Below are 25,467 nucleotides of genomic sequence, written 5' to 3' on the forward strand. Positions count from 1 at the left end.
GCAATCCAGTCCACTGGCTTCACCAAAGGAAGACTACGCTAAGGTATTCAAGACTTACAGAAAGTCTGCGGATAATGAACACTGAGGTCTACATTTACTAGAAATGGCTGTTTCCAGAAGTAGGGCCAGGGACGCGTGGGATGAACCAGGAACATCTTATGGCGCCAGAAAGTGAGAGAACGCTCAAAAAATGGCTAGGCCATGTTGAAAGGACACGTCAACCCAAAGCATCTCCAATGGCCGTAGCTGGGACGATCTGGGCACCCAAATTAATAACCTCACTTTGACATATGAGTCTGTTTGTCAAAAACATCTTTAGTGGGCCGGCCCCGTGGCTTAGCGGTTAAGTGCGCATGCTCCGCTGCTAGCGGCCCGGGTTCGGATCCCGGGCGCACACCGACGCACCGCTTCTCCGGCCATGCTGAGGCCACGTCCCACATACAGCAACTAGAAGGATGTGCAACTATGACATATAACTATCTACTGGGGCTTTGGGGGAAAAAATAAATAAATAAATAAAAATTTAAAAAAACAATCTTTAGTAACACCATAGCTCAAAAAATATACGTAATTACCTGTATTCAATCATTTTGACCTACAAAACAGCAATTTCACATGGTTTAACCTATTATGTGCTATATATTTCCTAATTGTGAAAGTATTTGTGAGGCCATTCATTTCATACAAACTCTCTTTTGTTCATTTGCTTAGCCGATATTAAATTTTTCTAATGTGCACTTGCATAATCCTTCACAAAATAATTTCCACAAATTTTAAATATTCCTTATTTAATTTTGCTTATTCATAATTACCAAATACTTTTTATAATACTTATAAGCCAAAAAGATGATGCTAAAATAAGTTCAAATACTATACCATATAAGAAAAAAGTTTTAAATACTAAAAAAGTTCAAAAATATACCCTATGGGGAAAACATACCCATTTAAAGATATTTGATTAAAACTGAAACACTCATTATAAAGCTAGACAAGTTCAATACTTTGTTTTATAGAAAAGTGTGCCATATTGTGTTGGACAAGAAATCTATGATTCACGCAACTTTCCTGCCCACTAACCTCAATCAATATCCCCCCAAAATAAAAATCAATGTATGTTTTGATAACAATGTAGTGAAGAATGCTAATGATAATACTATAAGATGAATTCACTCAACACTGCTTCTACCAAGCAGACTTCTTTTCCTTCCGTAAGACACTGCAGCACAAACTACGTGAATCTAAAGGTGATAAATTTTTGGAATATGAGAACAACTTCAAGAAAACCTATAATGATGGATCACCTGTCAAGGTAAGCCCAAATTGTTTTTTTTGTTTTTTTTTTTTTTTTTTGGTGAGGAAGATTGGCCCTGAGCTAACATCTGTTGCCAATCTTCCTCTGTTTATTGTAACACACAACAGTGTACTCTCTCATTTTAAAAGGTTGTATTGCCACATTTAGGTCCAGGAAGTCCTCAGGAAGAAGTAGGGTCTTTAAATACAATGACATCCCACTATAACCCTAGTTTTAAGGGCAAGACTGACACCTACCTTATCAAAAAAAAAAAAAAAAAAAGTAAGAGAAGGGGTCTTAGGCTGCACAATAGAACCTGGAGTACTGTCCTCGGTATGGACCAGGAATGGTCTAGTCACAGAGACTTGAAGACTTCTGGATTCCCTGACCATAGCTTCTCAGCCATGAAAGTATTATAGACGAGCCACAGAAAATTGACAGTTGGCCAATTATTGGGGACATGGAAACAATCTAAATGTTCACGGACAGACAAATGGATAAAGAAAATGTAGTATGTACATAGTGGAATACTATTCAGCCTTAAAAAGGGTGGAAATCCTGCCGTTTGCGACAATATGGATGAACCAAGGGGTCATTATGCTTACTGAAGTAAGCCAAACATAGAAAGATAAACACTATGTGATTCCACTGATATGAGGATCTAAAACAGTCACGCTCATAGAAGCAGAGAGCAGAATGGTGGTCACCAGGGGCTCAGGGGAGGGGGAAACAGGGAGGTATTAGTCAAAGGGCACAAAGTTTCAGTTATATAGGACGAGTAAGTCCTAGAGATCTCCTGTGCAGCATAGAGCCTTAGTTCACAATACTGTAATGTAAACTTAACAATTTGCTAAGAAGTTAGATATTATGTTAAATGTTCTTATCATAAAAATTGAAATTAAATAATAACAATAAAGAGGGTAGGAGGAAACTTTTGGAGGTGATGGGTACGTTTATGGCAAAGAAGGTGGTGACGGTTTCATGGGCATATACTTATCTCCAAACTCATCAAGTTGTATACATTAAATATGTACAGCTTTTTGTATGTCAATCACACCTCAATAAAGTGTTTTTTTTTTAAAAAAAGAATTAATAAAGCACTGTGTCCACTTAAAATTGACCACTTATTTTTGTTTGTTTTTTATAATGATTCAAAGATTTACACAAGGTGAAAAGATGTGTCAACAGTACTTGCTGGGCTCTGGGTAAACTCTGAGTTCAGGGTGATTCTATTGGAGGTGAAACTCTCTCCACATCATCATCAGCAGTGGGCGACTGGAAGGAAAGACTCCATACACCCATCTCAGCCTTTCTGTGGAATCACCCAGAAGGCCTGCCAATCACTGCATACTGATCAACAGAAGAGTTCTTAGCTTTGGGTATGCATGTATATTTATTTTTTCTTTTGATTTCATTAGCTCTTTTTTTTCATAATTTTTATGTGAACATAGAGGATTTGTATACTTTTATCATTACTATGTTAATTATCATCATTGTATTTGTTATACAGAGAAAATGGGGTGACTTTCTTTTTCCCATCAAGCCTTCCAGTTCACTCCAGAATGCTGTACAAATATCATCATTTTCTAAGTATGCCTTAACATGAAAAAGTTTGGGAAGTACAGTTCTGGAACTGATTCTCATCTGGGGGCAACAACCATTCCCACCCCAGAGGCTAGAAATGTGTGCAGGTTTGTTAGATTGTTCCAGCACCTGGCAGGGGCTGTTGATACATAGTGTCCGGGGTCAGGGATGTGCAGGACAGCACCCCCACCACAATGAATAACTGTCCTGCCCCAAACGCCCATAGTGACCCCACTGAGAAATCCAGTTTGTCGCCCTTCTCACAATGGTTTATATATAGCTCGGGAATCTGCATAGATATGAGCCATGTCAAAAACATTCTACTTGAGCAAACCTGATGCAAAGTCGATCCTAATCTGGGTGTTAATAAAGCTCGAGTTTATCTGTATTATTATCTCTTAGACAGCCACAATTCTATCTCTTCTGCCACGCAGAACATTCTAAGAATGTCCATCCAATATTAACCGTAGTCGAAGCATTACTGAAATGCAATAACTTGCCTACAACTTTGTTTCAATGAATTCCACCCAAAAAGGTTAAATTAAATGTTTAACTCCTGTGAAATCCTCTCAAGTATTACCTGGCTTCTTCAAGGACTTTTCCCATCACTTTGTTTTTTTCTCCCTGGTTGACATCTTCATTTAAATCAGTTCCACCAAAGATGATTCCAAAAGGAATTCCATGACCTGCAAAATTAGAAAAGTTAACGAAGCAGAGTTTAGCTTTGCAAACACCCCTCGCCTACCCATCCCAAAGCGATGTTATTAAAAACCGAAGTTCCCAGAACACAGGGACTGTGTTTTGTTGTTAGTTTAATTTTATCCAACTCTCCTGAACAGTAGAATAGGTATCATGATTATAAACATGACATGGGGGTTAATCAGGTGAGACACCAACCACCATTGTCAGGACTATTTTAAATCAATTTGTTTTAAATTTTAACAAATGAAAAATATTGTTAGCCACCCTCTATCAAGGCCAAGCTTATCATTCCTAGGAAATGGGCTAATCTGGAACTATTGGGGTTTATGACATAAAAAGAGCACTTCAAATTTGGTCCTGTTGTTGATCATAGTAACAGGCTCCACGCTAGTGAGGAACTAGGAGGCAGATGCAGGAGACTCAGACACCATGGCTCTATCTTCAAGGAACATGCACTACAACAGGAATGCTAAGTCATGGAGGGCACAACTAGAGTGGAACCAAAAATATTCAAGATGCTGCGTGTGCAGAGTGTGAAAGGATTCGCCACAGAGCACACTAATTCTGAGAGACGTGGGAGGCATCGACTGTGCACGGATCAAGGGAAACGATGTGCTCATCAAAAGCGACTCCCCAAAAGGACTTCCAAGGTCAACTAAAAATTTCAAAAGAGACAATTGCCAGCAAACCACCAAATGGACCAGATGTAACTTGAGCTCATCCTGGGATTTCTCAAACAAGCCATCTCCACTGAGATTCAATATTTAAGGGAAAAGATACTGATCTTTCCTTTTATTGGCCTTAGAATTGTTTTCGTCATGCAACTGTTTTGTCATGTAAGGAAACGGGTTCACCCCAAGAACCCCCAACAGAGACACAGCCCTACCAACATTCTGATTTTAGCCCAGTGACAGCTTTCTGACTTCCAGAATTACAGGATAATAAATGTGGGGTGTTTTAAGCCACTAGGTTTGTGGTAAGTTGTTACAGCAGCAAGAGGACACTCATACACCATCCCCACGCCACAAAGGAAATTTCCTCCTAATAAAAACTGCTCCTGTAGGAGGCTAAGGAAAACAGCAGGAAAAGTCTCTTTCAGTGAAATTGCCAAAGAGACAGAAATAGATCCCTGAGAGATATACATTGAGTATCAAAGAAGCTGCTTCACAGTTCTGAGAACACTCAAGACGACAGCCTTCTAGTTCATTAAGCCAGTCAGCAATAACTCAAATATATCAAATCAAATTTAGTGGGAAAAACACAGATGGTGACACCAGACAGCCTTGGGTTAGAATCCTGGTCCTCCACTTTGCCAATGTGCGACTTTGAACAAGTTCCTCCTCTTCTCTGAAGCTCAGCCATCTCCTTCGTGAAATGGAGACATAATAGTTAGCTGACTCACTGGTGAGATGAAATGACACGATATATATGACATGCCTGGCGCAGAGTGGACTCCATAAGTGACAGCCAGCATCACTGTGATACTGAGGAAGTTTTTAACTATATAAATCCAGAAACTCTCTGAATTAAATTAGCACTTAGAAGAATGGAATGTGGGATATCTCATTTACTTTTCCATTTTTTTCAAAGTTCATACTATTGTTAAGAAAACAAAGCTTTCAATAAGTAGCATGTTAGTTTTAATAGCAATGCACCCATTATATGAAAATTTCTAGAACCCATCTGCTGTGGCATGATGTATATAAACTATGTTTGCAGATTCCTATCAACCCTTCAAAACCCTACTCACGCATCCCCTCCTCCCTGAAGCCTCCTCCAAGTCCCTCAGAAGTAAATCCTCCCCCTTCACTGCTGTGCCATGTACCAGGAGGCATTAGGATATATTTGTAGACCAGGAGATCCTCAAGAATAGGAACTCTATCTTATTAAGTTTTGTACCCCTTGCTCCTAATATGACGCCAGCTAAAAGTTAACTCTTCAAACAGTATTTGCTGAAATGAACAAGCCTGAAAAGCGAACAATCTATTTTCCAAGTACATTTACTCAGAGCCACCCAAGTAACTGGTTTCATTTCATAACTCAGTGCTTATGCTGAAAATTTGTCACTCCTAGTAGTCTGCTTAGAAAAAATATCGTAGTTTCCTGAACCTCACTTCTTCATCAGCCGCTTGACGCTGCCTGCTTCCTTGGTACGGTCAAGCCTAAGGCAGATTCTCAACAAGAAACAGAGGAAGAGCTTCATCAAAACACTTCTCCAGGGGCCGGCCCGGTGGCGCAAGCGGTTGGGTGCGCGCGCTCCGCTGCGGCGGCCCGGGGTTTGCTGGTTCGGATCCCAGGCGCGCACCGACGCACTGCTTGGCAGCCATGCTGTGGCGGCGTCCCATATAAAGTGGAGGAAGATGGGCACAGATGTTAGCCCAGGGCCGTCTTCCTCAGCAAAAAGAGAGGAGGATTGGCGGATGTTAGCACAGGGCTGATCTCCTCACAAAAAAAAAAAAAAAAACACTTCTCCAGTTTTCTGCCAAGGTCAGATTAACTGGCAAGTTTTCTCTGTATGCCATTTAGGGCGTATGAAGGAGAGCCCAGGAAGCATGCCGCATAGGAGCAGGGTCCTACTACATTTTAGGTAAGGATAGCTCTGAAGCTCTGTTCCCATAAACCTGAAAGACTGATAGCTGGACATGTGAAAAATCTTACAGACATGTTCAAGAGAGAGGAACAAATACAATGTGTTATTTCTAAGTTCGTAAGGTAATTGGTCCAGTATTCAACTCAGTAAATACTGATTTTAAAAAGAAAAGCAAACTTCTATTGGTCCATGTCATTATGGTTTTATTTAGATATATTTAATACGCACAGCCATATAAATGTGGCAACTTATTATTTGACAGTATGTACCAAAAGCCTTAAAAATGCATGTACCTTTTGATCCTACAGTGCCACTTTTAGAAAATCCTAAAGGAAATGGGCTCCAAAGGTTTCTGCAGAAGTCTGTTTATCACAACATTGTTTATAATTGAAGGGAAGAAATGGAAATAAGATGTGACCATTCATAATCACACTGTAGAAGACCAGTCAGTGACAAGGGAAATGCTCTTAACATGAGGGGAGGTAAAACTAGGTTACTAAACTATAATATGACGGCAATTTTTAAAAATACTCACACAAACTACAAAGAGAGAGAGGAGTCAGATACAGCCGCATCTCTGCATTTAAAGTGATTTCCACAGTGGTTAGCACATGGTAAACAGTCAATTAATATCTTTAAAAGAAGTTGCAAGTTTATATTGTAAGAGTGCATGTTTTTGGCAAATCTAATTCTGAATAAAAATACAAAATAAATAAAACCACATGCACACACCAACAGTGGTCATCTCTGGGTGGTGAAATTTCAGGTGCCGTATTTTCTTCTTTGTATTTTTATTAAGTTTCCAAACCATCTACTTATGTAATAAAAAAAAATCAATAAATGCTTATATATTTAAAAATATAGTTTAACCACTGGAGGACTGTCTTAAAAATTTATAGTGCCGCCACAGAATGAAACAACACACAGCCAGTTGCGAGCGCAGGGCAGCTCAATGTACATAAACGGTACAGAAGCTCCGGGATACGTGGTCCAGTGGAAATCACAAGGAGAACCGCGCTCTCTCTACTTACGGACAACAGTCCTAAGGCTTTTTGTGTTATGCTACTCAGAGAGAGGATGACTTTCAAAGAGATCATCCTTAGGAATAAATGACGTTAATTTCCAGAAAGACAACAGTTAGGAATAAACAAAGAAAAGTTAAACTAAATTTACTAAGGTAGTGCTGCTTCAGTTCTCAATATTTGTTAGATTGAACGACAAATTCATTTCCCCCTGTGCAACAGGTTTGTTTTAGAGAGGGCTTCTTTCTTCCTAGAACTCATAAGAGAAGCAAAACTTTGGATGATTTTGTACTTTTCCTCCATTTATTTGAAAAAGAGGTCAAGACTGGTAAAGTTGAGAAAAACTAAAGTTTGAAGGGAAAAGCAAAACAGTGATTTGACTAGAGTGAGGGGAAAGAGGTCCTCGCCATCTGTTACAGAGCATGGACTGGAATAACCTTTAGGGGGCAATTTGTCAGTATCAATCAGAATGAAAAATACATAGTCCTCTGGCCAGAGGTTTATCCTAAGAATTTATACCACCAATATCCTCACACAATGAAGTAAAGAGACACAATCAAAGATGCTACAGCATTGCTTGGAATAGCAAAAACTGAGGGAGATTTTTAATAACTATGGTGCAATCTTACAGTGGAATATCACACAGCCATGAAAAAGAATAAGGCAGATGTAGCTCTGCTGATTTGGAAAGATCGCTAAGATACGTCCTTAAACATACAGAGCAATCCCACTTGTGGGAAGACAATATACTCCACATGTGTGTGTGTACAACATTTTAAAAGAAATAACAGATATAATTTTATAGACAACAATACATCTTATTGTCAAAAGAATCACCAAACTCAGTTCTTGAAGCCTTGTCACCGCAGAAAGGAATCACAACAGTCAGAGATAACCTCTTGAAGGCTCCTACTGAGCTATAAGAGGTGCAGGCTTTATCCCGGCCTCTGTGAGGAAAGTTAAACTCGATGTTTCTTTCCTATTTTGAGATCAACCTCAGACTCTGTCCCAGTACATTTACAACAGAATTCAAAGCCATATACTTGTCCAGCAGAAAATAGCTCTCTGGGAGTAATACTTTCAGGAACATCATCCCCATTTATAGAAAACAATGCATTTGGATGGTTCTGGCAGGGTCACAAAAATATGGAAGCATAGATATATTCTCCCAAGTTCATATGCTAAGATGTCTGTACAAAGATATTCATTGCAATGATTGCAGTAGAAAAAATTAAAGACAACTTAAATGTCTATTCATTGAAGACTGGTTAAATGATGGAGCTCCCACACATGGACGCTAGACAACTATTGCACAGAACGAGGTAGATCTATATACATGCTACTACAGAAAAATTTCCCAGACGTATTGTTAAGTGGTAAAAAGCAAGATGCTGAATCTATACAGTATGCTCCCATTTACGTGTGTTTTAAGGGAGGAGACACATACAATATGCGCATGGGTATAAGTGGCAGCCAGCCTCCAAGATGGCCAGCTCTTGGCAGTTATGCTCTGTGGGGTCCCCTCCCACACTGAAGAGGGCTGACCTGTGCCACCAACAGGACGCTGTGGAACTCACGCTGTATGGCTTCCAAGGCTGGGTCATAAAAGACAAGGGAGAAGCTGGCTGCTCTGTCATGAGGACACTCCAGCAGCATTCTGGAGAAGCCCAAGTAATGAGGAACCAAGGTCACCTGCCAATGGTCACATGAGTGAGCCACCTTGCAAGTGGCTCCTCCTGCCCCAGTCAAGCCTTCAGATGATGCAGCCCCGGCCAATATCTTGAGAGTAACCTCACAAGAAACCCTGAGACAGAACTCCCCAGCAGAGCTGCTTCTGAATTCCAGACCCACAGAAACTACAGGTAATAAATTTACTGCTATAAGCCACTAACTTTTGGGGGTAATTTGTTACACAATAACAGATAACTACAACAGTATATATAATATATTTCTGGGAGAACATACAAGAAAATGGTAACTATGATTGCCTCATGGGATGAGAAATTAAACAGCTGGGATAAGAGGGGGGAGAAAGATTTACTTTTTGTACTACATCATTTAGTTACGCTTCACTCTGTGCTGGGGGGAATTTTTTCTCATGTGCACGTACTACCTGAAATAAAAATGAGTACATAACAGAATGTGCTCGCACATGAAAAGAGCGTCCAGAGAGAGCCCACGTTCCTGTGGTGCAGGAGGCAGGAGAGAGGGCTGGACGAGTAAAGCAGGGTTGATGTATATTGTGGAGACACAGAAAGTCACCTTTAGCAATGAAACTTCTGAAAATTTCAGAAGTTTGACACATCTTGCTGACTAAAGTTTCATCCTAGTGTGATGATTACTGTAGATAATTTTGGTCCTCAAATGACATACTATCTCCCAAAATGTTACCACTGCCATGTCATTTAATTCATGTTTGGCAAAAGCCACTCACTGCTTAACTACACAAAACTATCTGTCTTGCCCTTACTTGGTGGCCTCTGTACTCTCAGTGAAGTCAGAATGGCCTTGGGAGTTGTTAAGAGGAAATACTCCAAAGTTGCCGATAAAGCCAAGAGGACAACAGCATGCATATCCTTTCAAGGTCCTAGGAAGCAGTGTCTAAAGGTGCCCCATGGATAGTTAATTTTCTCAGAGAAAGTACTGTTGTTTGACTTCACTGTTTACTATTAATTAAGAGCTCATACTCAGTGAAGTTGCATTAAATACTTTGCAGCTTTGTATCAGGAAAAAACGCAAATCATTTCTATGCAGTTGTGACGGTTAATGTTTTGTATCAACTTGACTAGGCTAAGCGGAGCCCAGAGAGCTGGTAAAACATTATTTCTGGGTGTGTCTGTGAGGGTGTTTCTGGAACAGATTAGCATTTGAATCTGTAGACTGAGGGAAAAAGACTGCCCTCCCCAACGCACGTGGGCATCACCCATCCACTGGGGCCTGAATAGAACAAGAAGGCAGAGGAAGGGAAATTACTCTCTGCTTGAGCTGGAACATCCATCTTCTCCTGCGCTTGGACATCTCCACTCCTGGTTCTCTGGCTTTCAGACTCAAAAGCCAGGACTTACACAATCAGCCCCCAGCCCCCTGCATTCCCAAGAATTCAGACAGACTGAATTACACCACTGGCTTTCCTGGGTCTCCAGCTCACAGACGGCAGATCATGGGACTTCTCAGCCTCCATAATCACATAAGCCAATCCCTATAACAAATCTCCTCTCACATATATCTACACACATCCTCTTGGTTCTGTTTCTCTGGAGAACTCTGACCAATACACCAGTAGAAAAGACAGCCCCAAAGCTTACAGTTTATTGCCCCATTGGACAAGAATCAGTTCTGTAGCTAACCTGGTAACCTCATTCTAATATTCCTTATTAAATCACCTCAGTAACTCCCAGTTCCACAAATGTTACCTAAACTGGCTTTAGCATCTTAGTAGTTCCCTCATTAATAAATAAGCTGAATAAAATCTTTCATATGTACCCACTCTATTTTTTGTAAAAGAGTCCTATTTTTAACTTCTGAAAATTATACTTTGAGTTAGGAAATATACATCAAAAACGTTCAGGATAATACTCTTACTGCAGTAAAAACAGCTTCAATATAAAAATCATTCTCAACTGGCACAGTTATATCATTTTAGAAAATTGTTCAGTAAGAAAAACAAACCAAAAAGATGATTCTGTTTCTCCCATTTTTCAACCAGATAAACAGGATAAACTGTTTCATTTATGTTTTATTTGACATTATAGGTGCTTCTGGTTTTCATGATTTCTAGCGCTTCACCTTTGAAGAGAAAGAGGGTTACCTTGCAGAAGTCGGCCTCCTCGATAGAGATGAAGAGCCAGCGCTGCCTCAAAGCTCTCAGCCTTGATGAGGTTCGCGATTTCAGATGGGCTTTCAAAGTCAAAGGCATCTTTCAGAATACATATGTGACCTGCAGCTTCTAGATGGTCTCTTTACCAAAAAATATAAAAAGAGAAAGAAAAAGATGGGGGAAAAAACATTAATATGCCACAGTTTGCTACCATGATTAAGATTTTAAATCTTAAAAGACTATTTGATTATTTAAATCAAAAGATTATTTAAATCAAAAAGTTAATAATACATATTTTCTGAATTGTTTTTTAGAGGCACTCAGCCTAAAATATAGGACAAGGCTCATGGTCAAGGATGATAACTATTCATCCACCCATCTCAGATACGTGGGACTGGGGCTGGGACCAAGGTCAGCGGGATGAAGGGCTAATTCAGGAAGTCTTGGCAGCCTTGAGACACAAAGCACACACTGCCAATTTTCAGTAGCATTTGCTGTACCAGAAAGCTCCTTCTTTATTTCCTTGATTCCACTTTTTACTTCTGCCCCTTAAATGTGGATGATATACAAACTTTGTTTTTAGGCATCTGTTATTCAGTTCTTTCTACTCAGAAAGACTTCAAAAGTCACCCATTATCATAGCCCAAAAAATGCTTCATGGCCCTTCCATTCTACCTCCAAAATATCTTACGAACACGTCTTTTCTCTTTCTCCTCATCTTGGCTCAGTTCCTCATAAGATAAATCTAAAATACAAATCTGATAAAAAAGAAACTTTCTGAATGGTGACAACAGCATGAGCAAAATCATAAGACATATGAGAAACTAAAAAAAAAAAATACTTACAATGCTTACAAAGGGAAAGAAGCTAATTTGCTTAATATATAAAGAGTTCTCATACATCAATGATAATAAAAAAAAAACCCTGACAACTCAATAGAAAAATAAGGATGGGTATAAAATTGCAGTCCCTAGAAAAAGAAATACAATTGGGCTTTTAAATACAGGAAATGATGACCAACTTCAGTCTTCTTTTTTATGTAGAGTATTTGTAAAGATCAAAAAGTCTACCTAAGGCTTCAAGAAATAAAGACTCCTATACATTATTTGTGAGAGAGCAAGCTGGTATAACCTGTTTGGCAGGCAATGTAGCAACAACTAGCATATTTAAAATGCACAAACTCTGTGACCAAACAACTCCACTTCTAGAAAATGATTCCAAAGATATACTTGGATGTGTGTGCAAAAGCACACACCCAAGAATAGGCACTGCAGCTGTGTTTGAAGTAGCAAAAGACTGCAAATGACCTCAGCGTGCATCAGTTGGGGAGTAGCTCTCATATGATGCACACGTACAGTCAAGCTCGGCTGCCGTTAAAAGAACGCAGTAGAGGGCCAGCCCTGTGGCAGAGTGGTTAAAAGAACGCAGTAGAGGGCCAGCCCTGTGGCAGACTGGTTAAAAGAACGCAGTAGAGGGCCAGCCCTGTGGCAGACTGGTTAAAAGAACGCAGTAGAGGGCCAGCCCTGTGGCAGAGTGGTTAAAAGAACGCAGTAGAGGGCCAGCCCTGTGGCAGAGTGGTTAAAAGAACGCAGTAGAGGGCCAGCCCTGTGGCAGAGTGGTTAAAAGAACGCAGTAGAGGGCCAGCCCTGTGGCAGAGTGGTTAAGTTCAGCATGCTCTGTTTTAGCGGCCTGGGTTCGTGGGTACAGTTCCTGCGTGTGGACCTACACCACTCATCAGCCATTCTGTGGCAGTGTCCCACACACAAAATAGAGGAAGATGGGCACAGATATTAGCTCAGGGCCAATCTTCCTCAAGAAAAAAAAAGAGGAAGATTGGCAACATATGTTAGCTCGGGGCAAATCATCCTTAGCAAAAAAAAACGAATGAAGTAGATCAGTAGGAGGAAATTTAGAACGAACTCTTACATACATTGTTAATGAAAAGAGAGCAAAGTGGAGAATACTTTGTGTCCACATAGCCTGCGAGCACAGAAATATCTTTAGAAGGATACATAAAAAATAAATAACAATGATTCTGTCTAAAGAGGAGAACCAGAGACACACCCTTTTGTATTGTTGGATATTTTTACTATGTGCATATATTATCTTTTATAATTGAAGTGTATGTGTATGTGTGCATGTGAATATACAGCAAATCAAACCAGGTCTCTCCCTTGACTCAAACCCTCAGAGGGCTCGGAGTAGCCAGCTCGACTGTCAACTTGGTGAGAATGGGGCCCGGATCTCTCGCTTACTGAATAAACTAAGGGTTGAAAGTGTCTCTGGGATCAAGTCCAAACGCCTCAGGCCAGCACACAGCGCTCTTGACGGCCTGCATCCCTGCATGGCCAGCCGCACCCCACTCCCACCACCTTAGCCCCGGTCCTGCTCTTGCATCTGCAGGACGCCCCACACAGCACGCCTTCTGAGCCCCCGTGACCGTGACGTGACACTTCCTAATGCCAGCTCAGTGACTCCGACAGCTCCTGTCCCACCACCCAGACAGTGAGCTCCTGTCTCACTGCCTCCATCAAGCCCGGAGGCTCGCTCTGTCATAACCCCTCCGTACTGCAGTTATGTGAACAAGGGAGTCACATCGCACTGAGAGCTTCGATTACAAAATCAGCACAGATGTGAGAATCACCTATGCTCAAAATTACCCTTGAAAACCTCTTAAATCATCCAGAAGGTACTGTAGTACAAAGTTCAAATCCAACAGAGCTATTGTTTTTTACTCCAGCAAGAAAATTGTTTTCTTCAGCTGGACACCAAATGAATTATCTGGCTTGCAGTTAGGGGAAATATTGTGCAAAATAATAAGAGTAAGAATAGAAGAATGAAAAGGAGAAGGAAGAGAGGAGGGAAAAGGAACTAGAATCTTTAGGTAAAGTGATCATAAAACGACCAAGCTGCTTACAATGTAGGAGCCACAAGGGAACGAAGGACCTCTGAAGAAACATCAGATTCAGACCTTTAGCTCACCTCTGGGGAATATGGTGAGAATCACCACCTACCCTTCTATGTGAATGATCATTTTTCTCTCTGTGTTCTTTTTTTCTACTGTGAATTAAATGCACAATGTTGTAGCCCTCACTGCGCAAATAAAGAAACACTCAAGTCTTGAGACTTAAATTAGCTTATGCTATCAAAGCATAACATGTATCTTGATCTTATCATTTCATGGTCATTGTTGATCCAATCACTGCCAGTCAATAACACCCAGACCCCCACCCCCACTCCAACTCCTTCAAAATGCTGATGACAACTGACAAGCAGAGCCAAGAAGAAGCTTGTAGACAGTCGAGCCATCAGCTCACTTCAGCCTAAAACTATAGCACACAAAAATAAGAATTCAATGTGCTTCCCAGCATAGGTGAATGATTGTTATTCTATCCTCTTAAATCTCTAAGAAACGAGAAGCCAAAAACAAATGTGTTGATAAATGGGAAAGAAATGGTTTAAATTCTACTTAGAGAATCCATTCCTGGGAGATTTCTGGCTTATGCAGAATTGATACAGTAGGGCCTATGGAATGAAGGTGGTTAGGTACAGATAATGGGCTGTTCTTGACCTATTAAACATATTTTTAAATCACATTTCAACACTAACCTTATGATCTCATAAATATTCCAAAATAAATTATTTTTAATCTCAATTCTCTATAGACTAAGAGTTTACCCTTGTTTCTGGTTCACTTATAGCACCTTTAAATTGCTCTATCCCTATTCCTTCTGCAAGTAATCATTTGATTCAACTGATAAACTCCCTGAGCACCTATGATGTCCAAGGAGTTCTGGCTTATTTGACTCAAGGAAGGTTTTTTTGAGAAAGAAAGCATCTCTGACAAATTGAGAGATTTTGAGCATTTACTCCACCGTTCTAGGAAGAGACTGAACCTATGTGCACATGCCCAACTCAAGATTCAATGGGACTTGACCTGTTTGCACCTGGCTGAAAGCCATCCTCTTTAACTGAGCGCACAGAGAAGCTTAATCATCTGTGTGTTTAACTTACTTATGTGAATTTGCATAAACTACGATGTCTAGATTAAAAAAAAAAGATAGCAAGAGAAACTTAAATAGGGCAGGCAACACCAAGTGAATCCCATTCCATATCCATGTGCCTCTGCACGATCCTGAGATGGGGACCAGGAATCTAATATTCCACCCTGGCTGGCCTAGTCTTCTCAGGGGACACAGCCCCTACTGGCAGGTCGGCGACTTCACGGGCAGCTCACCTGGCAGGGAAGACAGGGGATAGTGATGTGGTGTTTCATTGGTGAGGAGAAAGTTGGCTATGCTGGAGCAAAACGTTGCCCTCTGGACAATGTTTCAAGAATTCCTGATGCATAAAAGAAATAATGCTGATCTTGAAATGATGATGGAGCTCACGAGGATGAAGGTCCTTGTGCGAATGCTGGCACAAACTCGTGAGCCCAAGCTTGGAAAACTGGAGAGAACACTGTTCCACTTACCTCTCTGTGCGTTAAGTGAGGTAATAATAACGCATTTGCAGGACACGGTGTTAACCTGATTAGTATCTCTGAGAATGTGCTGTGTAAACTGTAAAGTATATCTACTCTTCTAATGGAATTCTCATACTTGAGAGACTACTATTATGATATCACTCTTTTTAAAAGAACGCAAAAATACAATGACAAGACAGGCATAGTGTCCAGATCAGGGAGCATCTCAAACTCAAATGCCTGCTGAGATCAGACAAATGAAGTCAATGAATGTGGGAGGGGGCTAAGACATGATGTGCCCTGCACCAAACTGAAGAGAGAGGCCCCATCTGCACGGGTGAGTCCTGCATTGTCTCATAAGGTCAATTCTAAAACATAAGATAATAAGGTAAATTCAAATAAGCACTTGAAATGTGGCTGGTCTGAACAGAGATGTGCTAAGTGCAAAATATACATACAGCTCATTAGTCATTTTTTTTTTTTCTGGTGAGGAAGATTGTCCCTGAGCTAAAATCTGTTGCCAATCTTCCTCTTTTTGCTTGAGGAAGATTGTCCCTGAGCTAACATCTGTGCCAAGCTTCCTGTATTTTGTATGTGGGATGCTGCCACAGTGTGGCTTGATGAGCGGTGTGTAGGTCCACGCCCGGGATCCGAACCGGAGAACCCCGGGCCACTGAACCAGAATGTGCGAACCTAACCACTGTGCCACCAGGTCAGCCCCTCATTAGTCATTTTTATATTGATGATGAGTCCAAATGATATTTGGGGAGATCGAGTTCAAGAGAATATATTATTAAAATTAATTTGATCTGTATCTTTTTGCTCTGTTTAACGCAACTATGAAAGAGTTTAAAATGACGTATGCGGCTCACATTATGTCGTACTGAACAGCGCGAGACAGATGCTCCTCAGCTCTACACAGTGGGTACCACGCAGACAAGCATCTCACGGCCGCCGGTTCTGCCAATTTACCAAGAGAAGCCAGGTATTCAAATTTCCATGGGAAACTTCCCAGTTTTAATCCCCACAATGCTATTTCTTGCTACTTCAACGTCAACATTTGTTATTCCCTTAAATCTTCAAAAGTTCACAGAGGTCTGATTTCCCCTTAACTTTATTTACGAGAATTAGTAAAGTTTTCACACTGATACTTGTTGCCTCCATAGCATGTTCCCCCCTCCCACAACCTTGGATGTCCCGGTCACTCATCTGAGAGGGATGCGCCCCACCCCCAGATCCAGGGGTGTTCCTGCCAGCTTATGCCTATCAGAACCTCCCACCTATCCCTACTCCCACCCCCAGAGATGCAATTCTGGGGCACAGGGTTGCACCTTCAGAGTCTCAGCCTCGCTCTTTCTGCTGGGCCTGAATGGGGATTCACGGGGACTTGGGAGGTGCTGGCCGGGAAAATCTAGCAAGAATGGGAAGCGGACCCAAGAAACAGAGGGAAATTGACTCCCATCCATATCATCTTAGCTGCAAAATCAAGCCTGAAGCCTTCCCCACCTCCAGACTTTTTACAGGATAAGCTGCTAAGTTTCCTTCACTGTCCAGGCCGATTTGGGTTGGGTTTTCAATTACTTGAGGCTGAAAATCAGATATCCCAATAGACAAGCAGCTTAGAGCTTTTGTTGTTAGTTTGTGTGAAATCCCCTTATTACATCAAGCTCTTTGTAAGGCCATCACAGTCTTTGATCACACCTCTTCTCTCTCCCCAGCTCGCCCAATCACTTCCACTACAGCCCTCTGACCTCACCTTCCGCACCACTGACCTCTACCCACCGCAACCAGCCGCCCTCCTGCCTTATCTCCCAATCCAGCAGATTCCCTGTTCTGTCATTTCAATTACTTCCTTGTCAATACCTTGAACTCTCCTCTCCCTTGGCCTTTTGTAGCATCAGTGTAGGCATCAGGCGGAACACCAGCCCAGGAAAACCCTAACCACCAGCTTTCCCCAGGGCTGCGCCCAGGCCGAGCACATGTGAGAGAAAATCATCAAGGCAGCATGGAGCGCTACAATGGGGTGTTCATCGCTGCCTGCTCTCTCCCCCTCCATCGGCACTTCTCATTCATTCTTCAGTTACTGAGCGTCTTCAGCAAGCCCAGCACTGTCCTGAGGGCTGGGGATCCACTAGGGACCAAACCCCTGCCTTCAGGAAGCTGACTTTCTTCCCAAGGAGAAGGTCAATGTGCATGATAATTAACTACAATCCACACCACGTCAGCTGGAGATGAGTGCTCTGGAGGAAACAGCAGCAGGAGGGGGACAGGGAGAGAGTGTGAGGTGGAGAGGGGCTGCAGTTTGAGATGAGGTGTGACAAGACATTCTCACATGTGATGAGGTGTGTTTAATGTATGTTCTTTGTTCTAAAAAGATACAAGACCGTACTGAAAACCATGCTTCTCTGGAACGCTTTCTAAGGCCTTCCTGGCTTCTAATCCTCACTCTGGCTCAAGTAAACTCACCTTATTTCTCTTGTCTATAGAATGGTTATTGGTTATTTTGCATTGACACTGCTAACGGGGACCAGGCATCTTTTGAGAAGGATGAAAATGTTCTGGAACGAGATAGAGGTGCCGGTTGCATGACTTTATGAATATACTAAAAATCACGGCACTGTACACTTTAGAAGAGTGAATTTTATGATATGTGAATTATATCTCAATAAAAAATTATATGACAAAGGAAAAGTTATTTCTCAGGGGCACCTCCCAGACCCTCTAGAACTAGGTCTGCTCCCTCGAAATACCCCATCACCCTGCACTTCTTCCTAGCATTGGTCACATCATAATTAAATAACCTGTGCAATTGTATGTCCATGTTTGTTTCCTGTGCTAGAATGCTAGAACCCTCTCTTACATGACAGTGCTCAGCATTGAGCTGCTGTGCGGAAAACTCTTTGTGGCTGAAGGGCTCAGTGATTCTGGAGGGCGAGGGTGGAGGGCTGGCCTGTCTTACCTGGGCTCTCTGCACACCACCTTCAAATGCTCTGCCCATTGGAGATGCTCAATAAATATTGGCTGAATGGAAACATTAACTGACTTGCAACAACTGTTACTTGAGGGGGAAAAAATGAAATCGCCTCTTCCCACTGACTTAAAATTACATCTGCAGGTTCCTAGGCATCCTCTAAAGAAACATTAGAAAACTTGAAAACTTTCCCTCAGGCTTTTTTCCTTCCCAAATGCTGGGCAATCACAGCAGAATTCAGAATCATAGAGGCAGAAGGCAGCTGGGCAGGAAAGGTAAGTGGTGTACCAGATGCAGAGCATGTTTGCATTTCCTCCTCTCCTGCCATCCAGTGAGTTTCCAACAAGCTTTTGTTTGCTCCTAAATAAAGTGTTCCACATTCAAATAAAAACACTTTTATACACTGTGTTCCAGACAGAGAGAGACAAAGTCCAGCTCCGAACGGCGACATCTGCATTAATTCTGCTGCCAACAGGCTCACCTGTGCATTGAACTGACCCTCAGAACTCCCTACTCCGGACTGAAGAAGCTAAATCCTTTACTCTTTTCTTATTTCCCATCCCTCTTCATGCATTTCCCTGCACCCTTAGGAGCTCTGCAGACAAAACTCTAGGGGTGGAACTCGGTAATCTAGCGAGTCTCTGATAGTTGGGTTTAGAACAGGAGACGGAAAACCTTTCCCGGAAATGGCCAGAGAGGAAATATCTTTGGGTTTGTGGATGGACTGTCTCTGTGTGACTCCTGGGCTCTGCCACTGCAATGGGAGGCAGCCTCCAACACCATCAACCTAGAGGTTACTTACAAAAACAGGCAGGGGCTCTATTTGAGCCTGGGGCAGGACTTTGTCAGCCTGGATTTAGAAGATGATTTCAAGGTTTCTGAGGACCAGCCTCCTATGTTAGCATAACAAGAGGCACCCTTTGAAACTCTGGACCCCCCATTATTCCATCACTGAAGTAGCCTTGTGAATGTGCTTTTGACATCCATTACTTGTGTGCTTTATATCTCTGCCACAAATGAATGAACTTTGTTCCCTAGGTTTCTGGCCCTATTTCATAACTTACCAGAGCTGCTTTTAATTTTGACCTTTACTTTTAGGAACTGACCTAAAACACTTTACCTGGTTCAGCGAGGACTGTCGGGTTCTTCTGGAAAGTGTTTACAGCCTCAGGGATTAGAGTGGGGTGGGGAACCACAGGTCCCCTCACTGGACCATCCCCTGACAGCCAGACCAGCCACCCTCTAGTTGGAGCCAGGTCACACAGTGGGGACACAGACCGAATGGAGCTGCCCACACACAGGCTGCTCTGCAGGGGCGGGTCCTGACCTCATGTTCACGCAGGGGCCCAGGTAACCGTCCTAGCAGACCTAAACACCTATTTCTGAAATGCTGTATGCTAATGAACAACTCCTCTGGTGTAGAATTCTAGTATCTCCAGTGCTCAGGAGACACTCCAGAGAGTAGGTGCCCGGTGAGGGCATTTAAAATGCTACCTAACAGCCCCTGGGTTAGAACTTAAAGGTAACGTACACACATTGCACAGTTCATACTGAAGGATACATAAAGTGCCACATGGACGATAAAACAGTAACTCTCTAGTTATTGGTACCCAGACAAATTTTCCCCCAAAGCACCTTCCACTCTAACACCTACACCTTCTGAAGGACTTCTGGACAGCAGAGGCCCAAGCTTACTACAAAGAGCCCTACACACCCAAGATTCCCACATTTTTCTCTCAATATTTTCCCTCTATAATGAAGGTGTATTTTTTTTCTCCCTCACTTCTGATACATCAGGACCCACAAAATGGAGCCCCCTCCCCCCCACTGACCCAGCCCACGTCACAAATCCACACCTGAGTCTGCCTGCACTCACGGGAACACCTGCTAAGGAGTCCTAACAGACACCCATCCCAGTCCTGCAGCTCAGCGTCAGCTGGCTCATCTGACCCTAGAGGATAGGACCTGCTCCCTTATAAGGAAACTCTGGACCTCCTGGCCAGTGGTGCTGTTTCCGAGGTGCCGCCTCTAGCATCTATAAAACTCTCGCCCAAAGTCCCTTGGGAAGGGTGTTCCCCATTGTGCTCCCCAATTCATGGAGTGTCTCCCCTTGAATTAAGGGCATCAAACTTGTTACTAAATTGTATTATTATTTTTTTTTTTTTGCTGAGGAAGATTGTCCCTGAGCTAACATCTGTGCCAGTCTTCCTCTATTTTGTATGTGGGACGCTGCTACAGTGTGGTTGACGAGTGGTGTAGCTCTGTGCCGGGGAACCAAACCCGGAAACCCAGGCCGCCGAAGCGGAGCTCGTGGAACTTGAACCACTAGGCCACAGGGCCGGCTCCTAAACTGTATTATTTTTGTCATTTGACACTCCCCACATTCAATCACCAAACCCTGTCAATTTTGCTTCTTAAACATGTCAAACCCAAATGCTTATGTCCCCTGCCACCATCCTAATCTACCCTCCACGCTGCAGCCAAAACGATCTTCAATTACACAGAAATCGGATAGCGTTTCATGGTTTAATTCCGTTCCTGGCACAAGACTGAAGGTCCTGTGTGATGGGGTCCCAGCTACCTTTCTAGCCACATCTGATGACTCCACCTAGAGTGGGGTTTGTCAGCCTCGGCACTACTGACATTCGGAGCTGGATCAATCGGTCCTGGGGGCCGTCCTGTGCACTGCAGGGTCTTTAGCAGCATCCCTGGCCTCTACACACCAGATGCCAGTAGCCTCTCACCCCCAGTGTGACAACCAAAAATGTCTCGAGACACTGCCCAATGTCTCCTGGAGGGCAAAATCACTCCTTCCTGCTCTGCACATCTTCTGGGCTTCTGCTCTCATCGAGAATCACTGATCTAGAATATTCTACGTGCTAAGGTCACACAATGCAGTTCTGGAAGGGATCCACTCTTCCTCATCGCCTCACTTGCGGCCCCTCTGCCTGAGACAGCCCCCCCACCCACGACGCTGACCTTTCCCTGCCATGTGAACTAAGGTCCATATTGTCATGATTAGCTCATATTTATTAAGTACATACTAAGCGCCAAGCCCTGTTTTACAGCATTGACAATATATTAACAGACATTTGATCCTCATAACAAGACGACAAGGTCCCACTTTACGGACAAGAACATGGAGCTGCAAAGCAATTCCGTAGCCTGGCCTGGGTCCCAGAGTTTTAAGCAGGGGGCAGTCACCTGGAGGCAGGAAGCCCTGCCCCAGAGCTTTGCTTTTCATCAGTTCACGATGCCTGAAAGGCTCTCCCCACCTCTAGCCTGGGACGGATCGCCCACCTGTATGCTCCCAGAGTGCCTGAAACTTCCCGTATTACTGTATCCATCGCTATTTATGTACCAGATATTAACTTACAACCACAAACAGATGTGTAAGAATGGACCCATTTCTTTTTCTTCTTTTTTTTTTTGTGTGTGAGGAAGAACAGCCCTGAGCTAACATCCATGCTAATCTTCCTCTTTTTGCTGAGGAAGACCGGCTCTGAGCTAACATCTATTGCCAATCCTCCTCCTTTTTTTCCCCAAAGCCCCAGTAGATAGTTGTATGTCACAGTTGCACATCCTTCTAGTTGCTGTATGTGGGACGCGGCCTCAGCATGGCCGGAGAAGCGGTGCGTTGGTGTGCGCCTGGGATCCGAACCTGGGCGCTAGCAGCCGAGCGAGAGCACTTAACCGCTAAGCCATGGGGCCGCCCCCATTTCTTCTTTTTTTAAATCCAATCTTATCTAACTCACACCCTGTCCTCTGCTAAACCGATGGGAACCCCAATCTTATTCATCTGGGGGGCTCCCTCCCCCACTGCCCAGGGTCACTTGAGGGTCACAGGGGTCTTTTGCAAAGAAAGCTCTCATTGCTTACTGGTGATTGGCTCATGGAGAATCTCTGTCACCATAGGAAACCCTCCCCTCTGGGACACCCAGCATCATTTCCTCAAGGGACCTAGGCTTTCACAAGACAGAAGATGTCTTCCAGCAACTTCTGCTTTTTCCTTTTCTTCCCCCAGCAATCCTCCCTGAGTGGAGGGGAGCCTAGGGTGGCTTGGAACAGAGATGAAAGCACAACAAGCAATCTTTCCCGTGCTTCACGCACAGCCAGGAAAACGAAGAACCAAGTAACCAAATGGCCCTGCAGCCCAGCTGAATGTCAGCCGTCTCTGAAGACATGCCCGCCTTGCTCCTCTGGTGGCCCTTTGGGTGGGCGTGGGTGTGGGCCTTTGGAACATTTGGGCTCACGTGTACAGTTCAAGTCAGGAGTGAGATGTTCAATAATGGATGCCTTCTCTGGCTTCCTCAGCACAAACTGCTCCCCACGAGGTGTACAGGCTCAGCTGCACCTGGCCTCTCTCTCGGACCTCCTTTCCTAGCACCTGCCCCCAAACTCACTCCAGTCCAGAGAGCACGGTCTTCTCTCCGTCTCTCAAGCAGCCAGGCTTGCTCTGGCCTCAGGAGCTGGGTTCTTGCTCTCACCCCTTCCCGGGACCACGTGTCCTTCCAGATCCCTGAGTGGCTGCCTCCTCCCGTCACTGGTCACTGAGGTCTCAGCTTGCATGCCACCTCTCAGAGGGCCCCCCTCTGAACCCGGAGCACTGGCCACTGTCCGAAATCACCCGCTCTATTTCTGTTACTCCTGTACTGTCTCTCTTCCCCACATCTCTCCCCCGGGATGTGCTTCACGAGAGTAGAGCCCACTGTGTGCTTCCTTGCTGCATGTGCCCAGGGAGCCAGGGCAGTGTCCCTGCATTAGACGTAAGATCAGCCTACACAATGAAAACCCTCACTGTAAAGTTCTTACTGCAAACTTCAGAAAACTGATGATGCTCTAGTGGTCATTTCAGTTACAATCTTGAGGGGAACTAACATTTTTGAGCAGAAAGGGACAGCAAAGGGTTGGCGTAGCGCCAACTGCTCATTTTAATGACGAGGAAGCTGACCCTCAGAGGGGAAGTAAATTGACAAATTTCATGAAGCAAGTCAGTTTGTTTAAAAAAGAAAAAAAAAAAAGAGCTTCTATTACACTTCAGGCACCAATCAGCTCCCTCAGCCCTGAGGGCTTACATTCCAGCGAGGAGAAGAGAAACCGTGAACCGGCAAACATATCAAACCAGATAACTGCAGAAAAAGATGAGTGTTCAGAAGATAACCAGCAGTAGGATAGCTGGATCCCATGGTAGCTCTATTCCTAATTTTTTGAGAAATTTCCGTACTGTTTTCCATAGTGGTTGCACCAGTTTGCATTCCCACCAGCAGTGTATGAGGGTACTCTTCTCTCTACATCCTCTCCAACACTTATTATTTCCTGTCTTGTTAATTATAGCCATTCTGATGGGTGTGAGGTGATATCTCAAAGAACATGAAAACACAAATGCATAAAGATATACGCACCCCTATATTCATCGCAGCATTATTCACAATAGCCAAGACATGGAAACAAGCTAAGCGCCCATGGACAGAGGAACAGGTACGGAAGGTGTGGTATATAGACACAATGGAATACTACTCAGCCACAAAAAAAGATGAAATCTTGCCATTTGTGACAACATGGATGGACCTTGAGGGTATTATGCTAAGTAAAATAAGTCAGATGGAGAAAGTCAAATACCACACGACTTCCCTCACAAGTGGAAGATAAAAACGACAACAAACACATCCAGACAGAGAATATATTGGTGATTACCAAGGGGGGGGAGGGCAAAGGGGTAAAAGGGCACATGTGTACCAGATGGTAATTAGTCTTTGGGTGGTGAACACGATGTAGTCTACACAGAAATCGAAATATAATGATGTACACCTGAAATTTATACAATGTTATAAACCAGTGTTACCACAATAACAAATAAATAAACTTAAAAAAAAAAAGAAGATAACCAGAAGGAAGATAGAAGATGGGCATAGGGAACACTACTCCAGATGCAGGATTAGGGAACTCCAGCACAGGCAGACCCAAAGGACAGAGAAGGTTTGTGCCTTTGCTGCCCCCTCTGTCTGGAAATCCCGGACCCTCTTTCTCCCCACGAGAGCTTCAAGGGTCCCTGCTCCACCCTCAGGATTCTCACGACAGCAGGGAGGCCTCCCCGGAGCATCCTGCCTAAAACAGCACGCCCGCACAAGCAGCCCCTCACCCTGGTGTATGTAAAGATACATGTCGCCGTATATATCCATGTGTTTTTCTCTTCCCTCTCCCGTCCCCACTGAAATGGAAGCGTCATGAAGACCCGACTTTGTTTTTCGTCGCTGTATCCCCAAACCAGCGCGCTCACAGAAAAAGCATCACTGAAGACAGGCCAAGGTCCGCGTGGAGAGCACCAAGCAGCCTCTGCGGCGCCATCCTGGCCGTCCTGCCCGCGTGCCGGGTCGTGAGCGGGGTCACCGCAGACAACCCGAGCGGCCTTCGGGGGCGCGTTAGGACCGCCGCACCCGGGCGGGGCCGGGGACCGGGGCTAGGGCTGGACCCTGCGCTCCCCTCGCCACTCCACACTCGCGCAGGCCCCGCGCCCCCCTGCAGCCCCGCGCCCTCCGCGCTCCTGCAGCCCCGCGCGCTCCTGCAGGCCCCGCGCCCCGCCGGCCGGTCCGTTTGGGCGCGCGGTTCGCGGAGGCCCGGCGCGGCGCGGAGACACGGCCGAGAGCCCCCGCGCCGCCCTTCCCGCCCCCGGCCGCGCCGCGGATGCTTGGGCCGCCGTCCGCACCCACCCACCTACCGGACGCGCTCGGCCGTGACGGCGTTGCCTGTGTGCGGCCGGAGCACGGCCAGAAACAGGAGCCGCATGCCGCCGCCCGGCCATCGACCGCCCCGCCGCCGCCGACCAGGCCCGGGGGCGGGGTCCGGGACGCGGACCCGGCCCCGGGGCGGCGGGCGGCGCTCGGTCAGCCCCGCCCGCAGCTGCCGAGGCCGCGCCCGCGCTCGCCGGTTGCGGCGACGGGGGGGGGGGGGTGCGGGGCGCGCGGGCGGGCGAGGGGCCAGGGGGTGTGGAGGAGGCCGGGGCGCGAGACTGCTCCCACGGAACCAGA

At 44.4% G+C, this 25,467-nt stretch overlaps 1 protein-coding gene across 1 annotated transcript in view; it reads right to left on the bottom strand.

Moving 5' to 3' along the window:
• GLT1D1 (glycosyltransferase 1 domain containing 1) overlaps nucleotides 1-25,252 on the bottom strand; it is an 89,345-nt gene extending 64,093 nt beyond the window's left edge. The window contains exons 1-3 of the mRNA XM_058531237.1: nucleotides 25,158-25,252; nucleotides 10,998-11,146; nucleotides 3,456-3,561 (exon numbers count right to left, since the gene is read on the bottom strand). Coding sequence (XP_058387220.1) covers nucleotides 3,456-3,561; nucleotides 10,998-11,146; nucleotides 25,158-25,225 — 323 coding nt within the window. The 5' untranslated portion in view covers nucleotides 25,226-25,252. The remainder of the gene's footprint in view (nucleotides 1-3,455; nucleotides 3,562-10,997; nucleotides 11,147-25,157) is intronic.
• Nucleotides 25,253-25,467: the final 215 nt, after the last annotated feature.

The sequence above is a fragment of the Diceros bicornis genome, chromosome 35 (genome assembly GCF_020826845.1).
Source record: "Diceros bicornis minor isolate mBicDic1 chromosome 35, mDicBic1.mat.cur, whole genome shotgun sequence".
Taxonomy (NCBI): Eukaryota; Metazoa; Chordata; class Mammalia; order Perissodactyla; family Rhinocerotidae; genus Diceros; species Diceros bicornis.